The 16,987-nt window shown below is 36.3% G+C and overlaps 2 protein-coding genes across 3 annotated transcripts in view; one reads left to right on the top strand and one right to left on the bottom strand.

The window, feature by feature from the left end:
* The window catches only part of LOC113230957 (guanine nucleotide-binding protein G(o) subunit alpha), a 68,605-nt gene that overhangs the window by 33,569 nt on the left and 18,049 nt on the right, over positions 1-16,987 (top strand). For both annotated transcript variants that reach the window (XM_026465069.1, XM_026465068.1), the window contains exon 4: positions 8,013-8,173. In XM_026465069.1, coding sequence (XP_026320854.1) covers positions 8,013-8,173 — 161 coding nt within the window. The remainder of the gene's footprint in view (positions 1-8,012; positions 8,174-16,987) is intronic.
* LOC113230956 (probable cytochrome P450 49a1) lies at positions 8,799-16,643 on the bottom strand. The gene is made up of 7 exons (XM_026465067.1): positions 16,317-16,643; positions 16,125-16,241; positions 14,749-14,825; positions 13,954-14,428; positions 10,140-10,218; positions 9,746-10,060; positions 8,799-9,242 (listed from the first exon to the last, which is right to left on the bottom strand). The coding sequence occupies exons 1-7, from the start codon at positions 16,628-16,630 to the stop codon at positions 9,123-9,125; spliced, it is 1,497 nt and encodes a 498-aa protein (XP_026320852.1). The 5' UTR covers positions 16,631-16,643; the 3' UTR covers positions 8,799-9,122.

The raw sequence follows: 16,987 nt of genomic DNA, 5'->3' as shown, positions 1-16,987 counted from the left end.
GATCTCATGCGCCAGATCGAAATACTTCCGACGTTTCACGACCGATCACAGGTAAAGGATATTTCGTCGGTGTTTTGTAGAAAGGGCGAAAGCGCCATTTCAAAAATTTTTTGAGGGGAGCATGTTTTAGGTACTGTACTACTGTATTAATATATTGACTTATATTGAATATGGTTTTAATTAAGTTTAAGTTTTAAAACAGGACTTAATTATTTTAAAACGTCGTGAAAAACTAAAACATGCTCCCATGAAAAATTTTTCGAAATGGCGCTTTCGCCCTTTCTACAAAACATCGACGAAATATCTTTACCTGTGATCGGTGCAATGTCACAATATCAGGCTTATTCGCTGTTGCGAATATAATTATTATTATTACAATATAAAAATGAATGTCGTTATGACGTGTCTTAAAACTTTTTTATCTGATCTTTCGCATTATCTCTGCTTTATACCTTTTCACATTCCTTCCCTTGTCTTTGAGGAAACGATCAAGGATATTGAGCAGACATTTATTTCCACAATTTACATTTACTGTTGCTTTATTCACATTTTTAAAGGGCCTAAGAAGCGATGCTGTTATGTATTCCAGTCTATTGACCGATACGACCTAATTGAGTTGGGTCTACTTAGATTTTATATAATTTACTAGTTTTCGAAACGCGCTTCGCCTAATCTATTATTTACGGGTTCATTGAATCCATTAAATCTTGATTTTTGGCCAGCATAAACTTCAGAACCAAGTAATAGAATTGACTTTTTTGTACATATAAACCACAACCACGACAAAGATACATTTGAAGGATACTTTTTGTCTAATTTACACTCCCTGACATATAATTCTAGGCAACTTGCATTTTCAGTATTAAATATCCCAAACTAAAAACAGTATTTGTTTGATCAAAAATTATTATGTAATTCTGTAACTGGTATACTCAGGGCGCCTTCAAATTAGACGCCTGTCAAATATATCTGATCCTTCAAAGTAGAAGCGCTGCAGTGGCGCCACTGTGGCGCTGCAGCCGCGCCTCTACTAATTTTCATATAATATTTAGAAGCGCAGTTGCAGCACCACTGTCGTGACACAAGCGCCTAATTTGAAGGCGCTCTTAACGTCATTTCTCTAAGGGCGCGTTCCCATTATGTTGTGACGACAGATAGTCGTGTAGTTTAAAGAGTCGTGGCTTGTATATTTAAATGAAGGAGTTCACACATAGAACGACACGATTAACTGTCGTTCACGACATTTTTGACGATACGACAACAGACTGTCGTGTCGAACGACAGTCGTCAGACGATAAATAAAACGTCATGTTGAAAATGTGACGGCATATAATTGCAGCTTCAACCAATTCTGTCGTGCAAACGACAAGGCGGCTGCCGTGAACCGATAAATTGTCGCGATCTAATGGGACACGACAGTGTTTCAACGATAAAATTAATGTCCACGACACAGTCACGACAGATAGAACAGGCTAGACGCGACAGTCATCCGACGATAAACAAAATGTTACGATATAATGAGAACGCGCCCTAAGGCCGCAAGTTCGGAACAGTGTTGGTACGTTTGCGGGTTTCAGTACGCGCAAACGTGTGTCTTGTGTTAGATACATCCAACACAAGACACAATATACGTGCAAACCCTGAACGGAACAGTTGCGAATTTGAGGCCTAAGTCTTTGTTGAAAATTTAAATTTGTAAAACCGAGGAAGACTTTCTTCGATGATAAGGATATTTTTGTATACTATCACTTTAAAAATGTAAAGTGGCTGCAATTATGTATCCGGGAGTATACATACGCTATTATACATGAAACAATCACAGGCTGTAATCGAATACTAACAGAATTATTCCCCAGATTGCAGATTAATTTTACAGCAATATACTCTACTTAATCAGAAATTATTAAACAAATAACATGATGATTGTATGAAGTAATAAGATAACGCCGTGGACATCGTAAACATCAGTAAAAGCATTATAATTTATCTGCGCGTGAGTCACGAGCGAGTAATGGCCCCGTCAATCCAACCCTTCGAACGTTGCCCTTATCGGTTGTTGAAGCGCCGCGCCGCCGTGCTTGCAATAAAATGTACTGTAATCGCCTTCTTAGGTTTTCGCGATTGTTACTATCAAAGTGAAACTATTTTCCGTTTTAGATCCAAATAAATATTTTTATTTCTATAATAGTCTTTAATGTGCTTTTTTTTGGTCTTGAGTTTACGCGATTGGTTGATTGGAAATAAAACTATTTTTTCTGATTTAAATTACGTATAGGTATTTGTTAAAAAAAATAAAATTATGTTTTCGTATCTCAACATCGCGTGTATTTGTTTTAGATCAGAAAAAATAGTTTATTTCCAAAATGTGCTTTAAGATTGCGTTTCCGTTACTTATGTACGAGTTGTATGAAAAGGAACCGTTCGGTTTTGGATAGGAAAAAAAATATTTCAAAAATTTACTTTAATCTTATAGAAATTGTAAACAAATAGAAACGAGCGCAATTTTAAACTACCTTTCTTCTTCTGAGAATTGATAATAAAGTGAGTGCCTCATGGTTTTCAACGAGGTGTTAAAACCCTTCAAGTCGATATTGATTAATGCTACTGTTTACTTATTTATAAAACTGCGCTTTTTTAGCTCTGGTCAGCTTAGGTACTTGGCTTAATACATAACAAAGAATGCCTGCTTATTAATGTTTCATTACTACCTTTTCACAAGTGCAGCACAATGCCACACTGCCGCCCATTTCCAGCATTAGCGAAAATAGGCAAAACTCGAGAGTTGCCTATTTGGTACCGTTCGGGTAGAGAAACTTATATTGTCTACAGATTACTGCTGTGATATAGTTTTGGCGTGTGTGATGGGCATAGTCCCGCCGGTAGAGATAATTCACGTCACGTAATTTTTAAAAATAAAATTACTTCTCCAGAAAGTATACATAAACAAAATATACTTTCAGAAATGCGACGAATCAGTGAGTCCAAAAATGTAAGTTATTTAGAAGAACATATTATACAGAACAGAAGAAAAAATAACAATCGCATTCAAAGTCACGCAACTTAACGGCGTCCATGCACAAGCTGTATAATTACATCCAATCAAACAGTAATTCCTATTTACTTTTCCCCCACATTTTCTCGCTCGCTATCTGCAACGTGCCAATCATCCTATTCTTTGAATCGGCCATTACAATTGTAAACAGCGCGGCCGGTTATTAAATGTTATTATAAGGAATTAATGTAAGGAAAAATCGCTGTCGTCATGCTTCATTGATTGCAGGTACTAACTAGCTTGGTGCTGCTAACTCGTGCTTGAGATCTAGGTTGCTATGACTTTATTTTATACCGCTTCTTTCTAAGCGCATGTTAACTTCATTGAAATGTCCAAGACCCTGCGTCCACGAGGCTCATTTGCAATACCTCATTGTCGCACTAATTATTCTAAAAGTGGGTTCCTTGTACGGGGTTGTACCCAATTTAATAACGAATATCAAGAAGTTAATATATTTAACAATAATATATTTCGGTTCAAATCCGCCTTTAGGAAGCTTTTATTAACATAATGAATCGATCGAAGGAATTTTTCTTAGTTCGATCTTTGTTATAATAATTATCATAACAAACTAGTGGAGTAATTTCACATAAAATAATTGAACATCATGGTACTTAGTTGAACATAAGTGATTTATAATTTTTGTTGCTTAGTCGTAATTATTATGTTCGAGGTGTTGCCTGCTTATAGCTATGTACAAATATTTCTTTCCAACGTAACTTATTTTAAAATTAGTGGAACTTATTTTGGCTAGTATTTGTTACATATGTATCAAAAATGAAAATATGATGCTACATGTTTCCCAAATAAATAAAATAAAAAGCATTTAAATTGTTACAGACGCCAAGCCCTCGATATATTTTAATTTTACAAAACAAGAAGAATTAAACATGTGTGCATTAAAAATTCAGGATTTATACCATAGTTTCCCAAAGTTACCCTTTCCTCCCCCAGTGCCCAGTGCACTGAAGAGTCCTCTGAGGGGCTAGGGGCCTCAGAAGCAACTGGGGGCGTTGACACTGTCCAGGGGGTGCTACCACATTTCAAAAAATAAACCTGAATTATCTATACGTATAAAGTACACTATATAGATTTTTTTCGTGTGATTTTTTGTGTTAACATTAAAAAATACGTGTTTTTAATTATTTTTTTGTGGTGGTGGGCGTTAAATTTTTTTTATGTTGCCTAAGCGGTGAGCCAAAAACTTTGGAAACCTATTATTTACACAATTCAACGTGTCGACCACACTACATTTGTTGGCGCGTGTGAACAAATAGTTGACCAAGTTATCTGACCACAAATTCTAAATAATTCATGTCGAACGACTTATTTGTATAATTTTATCTATTGTCTTAGGAAAAATGATGGTCTTTATACTTGCGGTCTAATTGAAGTACTTTGCGGTTTAACTCCAGTTCGAGTAGAACTAATTTCAGAACTGTCTTGTCTCGCTCTCGCTACATATTAATGAGCAATAAATCAACAGGCATAGTTAGGTATAAGTTCTGTCTAAAAAAAATCAAAGTAGAGCAGCGAAACCTCAACAAAAAACTCCCTCATCCACCTTAGCTACGCAGCTAGTAGACATATTTATACATGTAATTGTATGTAGGCGCAAATGTAGGTAAATGCAGTTTCGAGTCCGAAATCGCTGTACGCATGCGCGGCCACGCGGCGCGACTCCTAATCGCGGCAGGGTGAAGCCCAAAGCCCTACAAGACGGAGCTTGCGGACGGCTGTCGTATGATGTATTTGATAAATTGTTCCCAGGAATCGGACAGAGGCATCGGATCTTATATTTGAATGGATAAAATAACACATTAATTGTATTTGCTACAATCCTGACACACCTTCAATAAATACATTTCTTTTGGATATACATAATTACACGTTACCCTGTTTCTTAGTTTAATTAAAACTGAACCCTGAAAGATCACATTATTTTTAAAATCGTCACAACATTATTCTGATCTGTAATAAGTGTGTAGTAGTCCACTGTTTGTTTGTGTACATAGTACTTTACCTTACCTGAACAATTGATTATAATCAGGTAAAATTTCATTGTAGTAATAAAATTGTTATAATTTAATTTTATTCAAACTTTACTTAAATACGTCACTTATTCTGCCTCACTTAAACGGCCTCTGTGGCCGAACGGTTACCATGCCGGACTGCCACGCAGATCCCAGGTTCGATTCCCGGGTCGAGAGAAATATTTGTATGGCCTACATTTATTTCTCTCGTGAGTTTGGGTGTAATTTGTGGTTGTCTATGTATCTGTCCATGGCACCCGCGACACAGCGTTTCCCTAGTGCGGGGCTATGTTGAGTGTGTGCGTTATTATATTATTATTATTATTCTGGACACATCATTCCTATATAGGTTATATGTCAAATAAAGATATATAAAAAGACAACATGAGCCTAGATCCTACACAATTACGATTCAAAGTGTATTCCATAGCATTTAAGTTTATTTGAAAAGAGCAATCGCTAGAGTTTCTTACGTTTCTTTTCAGGGAGGTCAGCTCGTTTACTAACGAGCAGTAGTTTAAAAAATTTCATTTTCAAGTGTAATTTTTTTTGTGTGGAATAAATAATTATTTCACTTTGACTTATAGATATCATATCGTGTACCAATAATATCTATATTCTTGCATAAACTAAGGTAAATAAATGTAAGTGTACTGATTAAAAATTATATTTTCTTGCAAAACATTGTATATACACATCGACAAAACGATAATTATTCAATAATAAATTTACAGCAGTTTCGACGATAAAAACTGTTAAGTAATTTTTGGTCAGATCAAAATCGTTAAATCGTTTAGATTTAGATTTGTTCAATAGGTACGTGAATAATGGACAATGCTTTTTTACCTTTCACATGTTTCCCCAAAAAAAAAAGCAATAAAATATATTTTCTATTTAAAGTATTGCTTTCCCAATATAGTTTTTTAAAAATAGTCAATTGGGATGATTTGGCATTAGTATGAACTTGCAGGTAAAAGTTAATGATGTCACTACAAGTTATCATTACAAGCGAGGCACAAGCAAGACCATCGCGGGAGTAGTTGTGTCGTGCACACAAATAAACTAAGACAATCTAAACCCTCAGCGTGAATGCCGTAACCAAACTAATATTATAAATGCGAAAGTAACTCTGTTTCTTACATTTTGACGCCTAAAGCGCTGAAGCAAATTTGATGAATTTTAACCGACATCGAAAGAAAGGAGGAGGTTCTTAATTCGACTGTACTTCTTTATGTATGTTACGCGATAACTCCGTGATGTCCAATAATTTGTGAACCTATTTTGATGATTCTTTTTTTGTTGGAAAGAGGGGTACCTCAGTATTGGTCCCATTTAAATTTGATGAAAATATTTCATCTCTACGGGGATGAATCCGGTTTCGCGCACTTCCCGGTAACCGATTCCAATAAAACGTGGCAAATAGATGTAATTCCACGAACTTTTGAGGTCAGTTTCATTTTATTAAAAAGTTATGGTATAGAGATAGATGGGACCTAGGAGAAGGACATGGCTACATTTTGTCACAAAAAGAAATATTCAAGGGGGGAGTGTGAAACTTCGTCCAATCATTTCTCAAGTAAGTAGTACAGTAGGCTATTCGAAGTACTTTTTTACGCATACGTGGGCAATAGCTAGTTTTGTATATTTTTGACAGGTCTTCGTCAATAAATATCCCCGCCATTCTCCGAGCAGTAAACAGGATCTTTGGGATTGTTTTCTCGATTTTTAGGTTTAGTATCGAATTCTCAGGTTTTCACTTTTTGTTACACATTGGAAATTAAACTATTTTTTAAGAATTGAATCGCGTATATTTCTTTTTTTTTTCTAACAAACCAACGTTTCGGGCCCTTTATAGGTCCCGTGAAAAAATAGTGTTATTTTGGGTTATTGTTCATAAAAATGTTCTACTCCTATCTCGCTATTGGTGAGTTACGTATAAATCTTAATAACTAACTTCGGTATTATCGAGTTCTTAGGTTTTCGCGATTGTTACACATACAAACAAATTTTCCGGATTTAAGTCGCGTATATTTGTTTTTTCAAACAAACCGACGTTTCGGGCCCTTTAAAGGGATACGCGATTTAAACCCGAAAAAATAGTTTCATTTCCTATAACTTCGGTATTGTATTGACTTAGAGTGGGTCTGAATAGCTTTTTATCTTTAATAGTCATATTAATCTATTGAAATTGTTATCTGAGTTTGAGTGTTGACTGTTTTAAAATTTATTGCGATCAACTCAACTTATACAGATTTAAAAAATAATTACAGATTAAAAAAAACTAAATTGTTATAGTGGTTGTGTAACGTCCAAATGCGCTTTTGCGCAAACTAAATCATATAATTTTGTAGTGGTACGGAGATATATACGCAAACCATGAATTCTTTATTGTCACTGATTTTAATAAACATCAACAACAACGGCAGAAATGTAATATCGTAACGGCAGAAATTAATAAGCACGTAAAACTAGTTTAGATTAATGGCCATGCTGCCACAACCAATAAATAAAATTTAATGAATAAGAGTACCCCTTTGAAAATTAAAAGGCAATGGTAATTCCTCTATCGCAACATAGAGAAATATTTGGCTACGGTAGAGAGTTTCTCTTCCTTCATCGTATATATATTTTGAGAAGCGCCTTAGTTAGTAGAGAAGAAAAAGATTCATCTGCTTTTGCGTATTTCCCCTCATGCCAAGTACATAAGTTTTAGTAGTTTAGATTATTTTGTTCTGTTTTCTCTTTTTTTTGTCTTTTGTCTTTTGTGGTGTCATTGTGGTAAACAAATAAATGTATTTTCTTTCTTTTCTTTCTTTCTTCTTCTAAGTTACTACACTATGGGCATTGCAAACTTATGATGTCAGGATTTCGTTGTCCTCACATTCTAAACATGTGAAAATATTATCAATATATTTCTTTTTTCTCAGAGCGACGGCAAGATGGTGTTTGACGTGATCCAGCGGATGGAGGACACGGAGCCGTTCAGTGAGGAGCTTCTTGCGGCGATGAAGCGGCTTTGGGCCGATGCAGGTGTACAAGAATGCTTCGGTCGCTCCAACGAGTACCAGCTCAACGACTCCGCCAAATAGTAAGTAATTTGTTTCTGTTTAGCGCTGACAGCCGATACACGCATCCCACGAACGACGCGCGACCTATGACACGTCTACGAAAATCGCTTGTATAAAATCTGAGCGTTTTTAGAAGAACTTTTTCGTAATAGGTTTTGCAGTTTGCAACGCATACCGCCGCGTCGAAAGATTTCACTATAGGACGACATGCGTTCTGCGACACAAACTGTCAGTGTAAGCACGACTAATACTGAACTATGGATACGTAAGACGGGACAAAATCCATGTAACAGAAAAGTGCGCTTATCGCTAGGCAGCTATGTAAATCTAACGACTACGAATATTTTTTAATATGAATTCTCACTTCTAAAATACATTCGAATTCGGCAAACATGTTATTTCTTTAGGATTGATCGATTTCTTTCAATACATATTTTAATCGAATACGACTTGAACTTACATGTTTATTTTTTACTGATTCATTATTTTCTTGATACATATTAAGTAATCCTTTTCATCTTTTAAGACGTTAGTGCTCGTTATGTTCTTATAAAATAAAATAAAAATGATAATATTGCTAAAATATTGTATCCTGAGTGCTTTATAAGAATGGTGGCTGAAACCAAAATAGTGATTTTTTTTACTTATTGTTATTTATTACACATAAATATTCGGAATGTTCTAAATTTTATTCTGAATAAATCACCGAGCTTACCATAACTTTAAATAATTACGTGACAGCTTTGAGCAGGCATAGATTCGACATTGCGAAGTACGCCTTTGTTTTTTTTAACTGAAAAGGTGTTTTTAAGGCCACCATTTAGAAAACCATCGACTTGATCTTTTAAGGTAACTTTAATTAGATAATGTCGGTTACGTTTTGACCATTTCACTAATTCATAAGTTGTTTTAATATTTATGTAATAGAAAGTTACTTGTGTCAACAGTTATTTATGAGGTAATAATCTGTTACGTTAGTTTTTCTCGTTTAGTTAGAGTGAACTGGAGTGGCTCGTTTGGAACGTAGGTAGGAGTCACACTGTAGGTCAGCTCGCCGTACCTCCACGAGACGTCGTATCTTTGGAATGTCTGAAATAATTTAATAAATATCAATTTGTTTAGAAGAGATCGATTTTAATATTACATATTGCCAAACATACAGTTCAACTGCCTCCATGGCCGAACGGTTACCATGCCGGACTGCCACGCAGAGGTTCCAGGTTCGATTCCCGGGCCGGGAGAAATATTTGTATGACCTACATTTATTTCTCTCGTGAGTTTGGGTGTAATTTGTGGTTGTCTATGTATGTCCATGGCACCCGCGACACAGGGTTTCCCTAGTGCGGGGCTATGTTGAGTGTGTGCGTTAGTATTATTAATTGATGGGAAGTAATTGCCGCCGCTTACAGGTTTGCTATACTAAAGAATCCTTATGTCGCAGTCGCAAAGGCGTTGTTGCCGTGGCACATAGGATCTTCCATCTCCTGTCCCCACGATTGAGCTGGCTTTCCCGGCCTTTCAATTACTATATGTTTTGTACTATGCCAATTCTTAACTGATACTCTATCGTCGACAAATAACAAAACGTTTACCTTAGCCAGTAACAATTGCAGCTCAGTCTCAGCAAATCGCTTCCCTATGCACATTCGCCGTCCGAATCCAAAAGGGAGAGACGCAAACGGGTGGATACCAACATCTTTTTGTTTCCGGCAAACAATCAACGCTTGATCGTCTTTTGTTTCGTGTTGTGATTGCTGCTCATGCATTGGACATTTTGAAATAGAACATTCCAGAGCAGCCTTTTGGATCTCGTTGTCTCGCAACCAACGTTCAGGCACGTACGCGGATGGGTTGGGGAAATATCTCTCCTCATTCGACATTATGTAGTGTGGAAACACTATATGACTCTGAAAACCAATATAAAATATTCAACATGTACAAATTTTATTTTGAACCAAATGTAAACAGAATTATTAATACGCATACCCCTTTGGGTACTTCATATCCAGATATGACTGCGTCTGATTGGATACAGCGTCCGTTTCCTAAAATAACTGGTTTGATTCTGTTAAAAAAATATAGAACATGTAAATAATATTGAAGATAAATATTTAATTAACTTAGATTGTAATTATGGATATCTTTTAATGATCAACAAGTTTTTCTACATTCCTAGTGTGTTAATAGCAAGAAACTACGTACAATTTAATATTAAATTAAATAAATAGTATAGACGGCCACATAGACCTATGGGATATTTAGAGATTTTCTTGTCTTACGAGATCTAGAGCGAGAAAATCAATTCTGACAGCTCTTAATAACCACCAGGCCGGAATAAATTTAGAAAAGTTAATTTTGTAAATAATCACTTTCATCATCACCCATTTATACGTCAGTGTGACGTGTCTCCTCTCAGGCGAGGGTTTAAGCCAATAGTCCGCCACGATGACCCAATGCGGGTTGGAAACTTCACACGTTTTCCGAAGATATGAACCTTGTTCGATGTGCAGTTAAATTTCGCACATAAATTCCGAGAATCTCGGAGGTGCAAGCGCGGATTCGAACCTACAATCTCTGCTTGAGAGGCGGTAGGTCAAACCATTAGGCTACCACGGCTTAATGAAATAATCGCTTTGCTAGGAATCCAGAAAGGAATATAGAAATACGACAGGATTTCTTACGCAAATTTTTAAACAGAAAAGTTGCGTAAATTCATTAATGATGTGTTAAAATGATAATAAGTAGAGGCAGTTGAAACGTACTAAAGTACGTTTTGTTTAACGGTGCGTCAAGCGCGTAATGAGGCAGAGTGGCAGCTGTCAATTGCAGCTTACAACACGAGCGTTATCAGTGCATAGTAGCCGCGTTCATAATACGGATTATATTTGACATATTACTTACATAACCACCTACAGGTAAAGACAGCTGTGAAACAAATCCAAATCGAGGTTTAGCACTGTTCAGCAAAGAAGTGGCAGTAGTGTCTAAAAGACTGGCTACACGTCTGAGCTTCGCTGTGAGTCATTTGTCCAAGTTAAGAGTCGATACTACTTCATCTCGAATTCAATTTTTTCCCTTAGTAATACGGTTCATTTTGCTTAGGTCGGGCGTTAGGGACACTGGTTTTATTTCAATCTTCAGGCTTTGTTTCGCTTTTTTACAAACGTAATTAAAGCCAATTGAAAAATGTATTATCGTTATAGTATACGTTTTCTATTTAGTTCTGTTAATATAAAGAAAAAATCATTGGTAATCATTGACTTACAATTATATGGACGTCGGGTCCGCGCTAAAAAGTGTCCGAACTTATAGGGCGTTAAAATCGTATACAGAGCGTCATTCACGCTTTAGTCTTCGTTTGTTCGACTGACAGCGAAGCAAGCAAAATAAGACAGTACTGCGATGACATTACAGTTTAAATTCAACGTTTTAGCTTTTTCATATTCCTTTACATGTCACTACGTTTAAATAGGTTGACTTGAAACATTTTTTTCGTGGTTTTTGTATTAGACCCGTCGTCCATTTATTTGTAAGTCAATGTTGGTAATGTAAAGTACCTATTGGATACAACAGTTACCTTGTAAAATTTCCGAGGTAAGTTTGTTTTTTCTATCGTGAAAATTTTTAGGAATCGTCTTTTCACATAATATAGTAATCAGCGTATATCATATATTTTACTATATATTTTTTCTTTTAACACTTTCACTGCTGTGCGAAATCAACCAAAGCCATTTGAGGTAGTATAGTCTCTTAAGCAAGAAGGGTACGTCGGCAAGCTGCTTACAAGGGGTTCTGTTCCCCTAGACTTGCGCAAGTTTACTCATGGTGAAATTCGATCGCGTATGCAGGCCTTAACCCGTTCACGGACAGTAACGTTTACCGTAAAATTAAATGTTATAATACGATAGTACTACGGGGTACCCCGTTTCGCTATATGGGTATAAAAACTAACTAGTGCTTTACAGTACGATTTCCAAATGCTTTCGGTGTAGTTGCCTCTTAATGACAAAATTCAATGATTTACTTACATTGAACGTTTTATATTGAGTCAACATAAGCCCTATGGCAAGAGAACTACTGACTTTTTGTGGCATGAAAGGGTTAAAGTACGTGAAAGTAATACATTCAGGAATATACTAATAGTATGCAGTATTTGTAAAAGCGCAAGAAAATAAATATATCAAATATACATTCTGAACATTTTGCGTTGAGTTTATGGCACAATTCTTTAAGTGCTCCGTTTTTGTAATTGGACTTTATTAGTCAAGTTATACGAGTCATTTTGTTTACTTTTAATCAAAGTATATTAGAGTCACGCTCAGGTGCAGTCTAATGGAATGCACATAATATAAGTAGATGACTGTAAGTTAGTCATCTAGTTTCTATGATGTAGTGCTTTGTGGTGTCTCGGATATCAAGGCTTAGTCGCGGTTAATCTATCCAATTACGACACGAGCTCATCAATGTGTAAACATTTGTGTTATTTAGTAGAAAAATGTACTTGAAAGTGGCCTCCAAAGCTAAAAAACTATGTTTTAAATGTTATTGAAAACTACTAGCTTTCATTATTACTTTATAAAATGATTTCTATTGAGTTTGAATTAACGAAATGAGTGATTTGATTATTTGGGTCATATAAATTTGCGCTCGCATAAATTATATCTGCAAAAGACTTCTAGCTATCTTTAAGGGCTCAAAGTGACTAACTCTTCATTTAAAGTTGACAAATCGCTCCTCAGGTCTCGCATTTGGTAGTCACACAACAGCGGAGAGAATTCTGCGAATGATGCTGCATGTAGGTCGACTAAACCGCAAAATGTCCGCTCGGAAGATATGCCTTATGTTTGACCATTCTAACTTTTGCTGTAACATCACCGCTTTGTATTGAATAAAACGATGATTCTCAAAGGTTTATTTACATAGTATTAGTATATAGTAATATTACATAGGTACATATATAATACTTTCTTATAATAGTTTATATTCGATTTTGGTTTTTATTTATAAAATTCTCACTATACTTATAATTCAATCATTTTTGAGTGAATTATAAGCATTTAGAGTTGATGAATTTGAAAAAAAAATCCATGTTAGAAAGGCAAAGATAGAGCCCAAAAAGAAAAAAAATGGCACTAGCTCTACGAGACATTAAAGTTTGGGAGCCTCTGGTATAGAGATATCATTGGAAACTAATAATAACAAAACACTGTCATAAACAGAAGTATGGTATGGCCTTGAGACAGTATTATATTCTTAGAAAGCCTGTTAAGAGAAATGTCTCCCCTAAATGTCAGACATCGTTTGTTTTCTCCAAAAGTCGTTCATATTTTTGTGATAGGACAAGATAGATTGATCCATAAAATAGTAAAGCTGTAATAGTTATATCTCCTTGCAAAATATCAATAAATGAGGGTGTCATCGTGAAGGTAAAAGTTTCGTACGTCGGTGTCGCTTTGAAATATACGACGTTATCGATGTTAGATAGTAAAGCAATGCGGCTTGTTTGCTGAGAGCGGTGCTGTGCTGCCAACATTACGCCTGTAATGTAAATATTATGCAAACTGCCGTGAGACGCTCTTGTGTGCTGAGATAACAAACGCAGGGGTGCCCAGTTCAAAGTTACACAGGATTTTTTGGGAAGAAACCATATTTTTGTTCTATAGTTCACTTTCGTAATAGAGACGGTAGACTTTGTGCGTCAATGAGGTAAAAGCTGATTTATAGGATAACAATTGAAGCATCTACACCATCATGTTTCTTAACTTTAACCGTTTTCAGAGGATAAACAATAGGCACTGACCTCAGAGATTCCTTTATGCAGGCTCGAAGGTACGGCAGCTTATCCAAATCCTTACAGTTCAAAATCTTATCCAAAGGAAGATTATTGTCCAATTCTTTTTGTAATTTCCTTTGAGCTCTTTCATTATTAGCTAACAAATAAACCGCGCTAGCTGCAGCCGCTGCTGTAGTATCAACACCAACCAGTAACAAGTCTAACGCCAATATTGTAGCAACTTTTTCACCAGACTGTCTCGCGATATGCGCACATACACCCTTATCGGTCAGTCTTTGCAGACACAGTGTTCTAAAAGAATCCAATGCTTCCACATATGTTTTGTACGCTGGTGTTGCGTACAATCGCCATAACGGAGCTGATAGTTCCAATTCAGGAACACTGTGGAAGAATCCATGGATGCAGCGAATTATTTCTTTAGCATCGGCATCGTTGTCCTTAAGACAACCCAGACGAGTACCCAACGCCCACGCCCCAACGGCTGAAAATAAACACTTTTAATGCCGCTTGTTACTCTAATTAGATAAACAATGATCCTTTTTATAGAACTCAGTTCAAGAAAGGATTCCACAAATTTTTATCTTGCTAAAACCACACCACCCCACAATGCACACAACCACGTGCTAAAATGACCTACGCCTACATTAATCCGTCCACTGACTGGTAATTGACTGGTAATTTACCATTTTCTTACAAAGTAGTGTCGTGGTGAGCTATAAACACAGACCACTTTTTCCTTTAATACTTTCGTAATTGATTTATTAGACGAAGGGACCTTTTTGTCACTCGATCGATACTTACATTCAAGCGCCCACTTGTACAACTCTGTAAGGAAATCTTTAGGCAATTCGCGTCTTCCATCAACTAGCCGTTCCATTCTGTAAAGGAAAATAACAAGTTATTAGAATTCTTATCTGTTGACCCTGATTAATATAACTTAACGTGTTACATGACCACGTCTGCATGTTTCAACTCGATGGTAAATTTCAATCACAATTATTATGTTAAGATAAAATTTTTAATAAATGCAAATGAATTAATTTTGAATTGAAAGAGTTAAGTACGCGTCAAGAGTTACTCGAACGAAACGCGTTCATTGAAGGAGGTTTGTTGTTCCCGCAATGAGTCAGTAGAACGCTCAAAACAAATGCGCAGACGCCGTTGCTTCAAACGGGATGTGGTCATTAAACCGAGATTCTGAGACCACTATACTAGACAACACGTTGTAGTTTCACGCATGATGAATGATGTATTCCGCTATTGTTTCTTATGTGTTACCATTATTCTCTTTCACGGCAATGGAAATCCAATTCAACATATAAAGTCCAAATACGAAACTGTTGATCTACTTACATATATTCTACAAAGCAAGTTTCGAACCATCAACTTCATGACATGTTTCAGTTACCTGTTATCAAATATTACACAACTGCGTTTTCACGATTCACGCTCTTGAATGTTAAAGTACTTTATAATAAATGACTGGTTTGGGTGTAACATTTAAGACCCGTTTTGTTGGTAAAAATAAAAAAGAGTTGGTCTACTTTTGTGATTGATTTATGTAGACATAACTTTTTTATCCACATTATAAATGTTTATATATAACGACGTAGAAATATAAAGGTATTAAATTAACACAGGTTTCAAATATTTTATACAATGGTAAAAAAACAGTTTTGTTTTTTTTTTGGAAAATCTGGGGAAATTCGGGGGAATTGATAGATAGAGAGGTAATCTAAAACCACAACAAACTTCGATCTATCGCAGCAAGTTTTTAAAATGTATACAGCTAAAATCAGTACAGTATTTGGGAAATATTATTTGCTTTGCATCCTCGCATTCTGGAATCCTTAAATGAAAATAAGACAAAATAAAATCGTAATTATCATCTTTCATACGACCTCGAAGCCTTAGTTTGACTGCATTGTATATTGATTCAATGGTTGCAGGATTGTATCTGAGTTTACAGTTGCTGTCAGATATTATGTCACGCGTGTGTTCTATTGCCCGTCGTGATCAAACTGCAATATAACTTTAATAGTATAGTACGTATCCATAAATCGACTAGAAGTCAAATCGGCATGAGATAATAAACGTGAACAAAACGACATTTCCAAATAGCAGTAACATACATTTACGATACAAAGCCGTAAAGCCGAAGAAAATCGATACGTTACCGGCATATAAAATCCTCTGTGACGTGATCTAACGTTGGCACTGCGGCTCTAGCTGCTTCCGGAGCCACCAGAGCTTTAGACACCTTTGATCTGAATCTTGACCAGGGTTCACCATGCCTGTTGACAACAGCCATTCGTTTATTAATTCACGCACTTTCTATGCAAATTGCTTATTGCAATTCAATCACTTACACTCCAATTAAGCCAGGTTCTTCGCCAAAAAAATCCTTCCTCAAATCTTGCTTGTAATGTCTGAGGCATGGTGCCACTGCCCTGTGCGGCATAGAGTCTTCCCGTCTATAAATTCTCGCGGTCTCTTCCGCACAAAACGGAAACACTAAATCTGGATGACCAAATAATTTTGCTACCTTCGCCGCTCCGCCGGTGCCGGCTAAAGCACGTAAGGTCCATAAAGTGATGTCTAAAGCGCGTGTTCGCCATGGCTTCTGACCTAAGGCGAACCGCCAAGAGTTGCCCAGCAAAGGCAAGGGTCGCGGCCCAGGCATAAATGCGTAACACCGTGCGTTGTTCATCACGTATGAAGCATCAGTGGCAGCAGCCCCTAAGCTTAACATGTAGTAACAGTGGGGCCGCTATTACGTTTTCAGCGTTTCGCAAGCCGCGCCACCTGACCGATTAGACGCGATCACATCGCAACGCAGTGCTTATTAACTGTTGTAAGCGTATTGGTTTAAGGTGAACACGGCTTGTAAGTCATGCATTCAAAATAAATCTTTTAACAAAAGTCTTTTAACAAAAGGTTAAAAAAGCCTATAAAAATAAAGATCGCCAATCCACGATATAATTAATTATAGTGCAGCGTTGTGAATAAAAACTTGACAATAGGAAAAATTTCAAGAATA

Source organism: Hyposmocoma kahamanoa, unplaced genomic scaffold (assembly GCF_003589595.1).
Source record: "Hyposmocoma kahamanoa isolate Upper Pololo Valley unplaced genomic scaffold, ASM358959v1 64, whole genome shotgun sequence".
NCBI classification, from domain to species: Eukaryota; Metazoa; Arthropoda; class Insecta; order Lepidoptera; family Cosmopterigidae; genus Hyposmocoma; species Hyposmocoma kahamanoa.
Note: the sequence above shows the minus strand (reverse complement) of the source record. Positions and strands in the feature narration are given on the sequence as shown.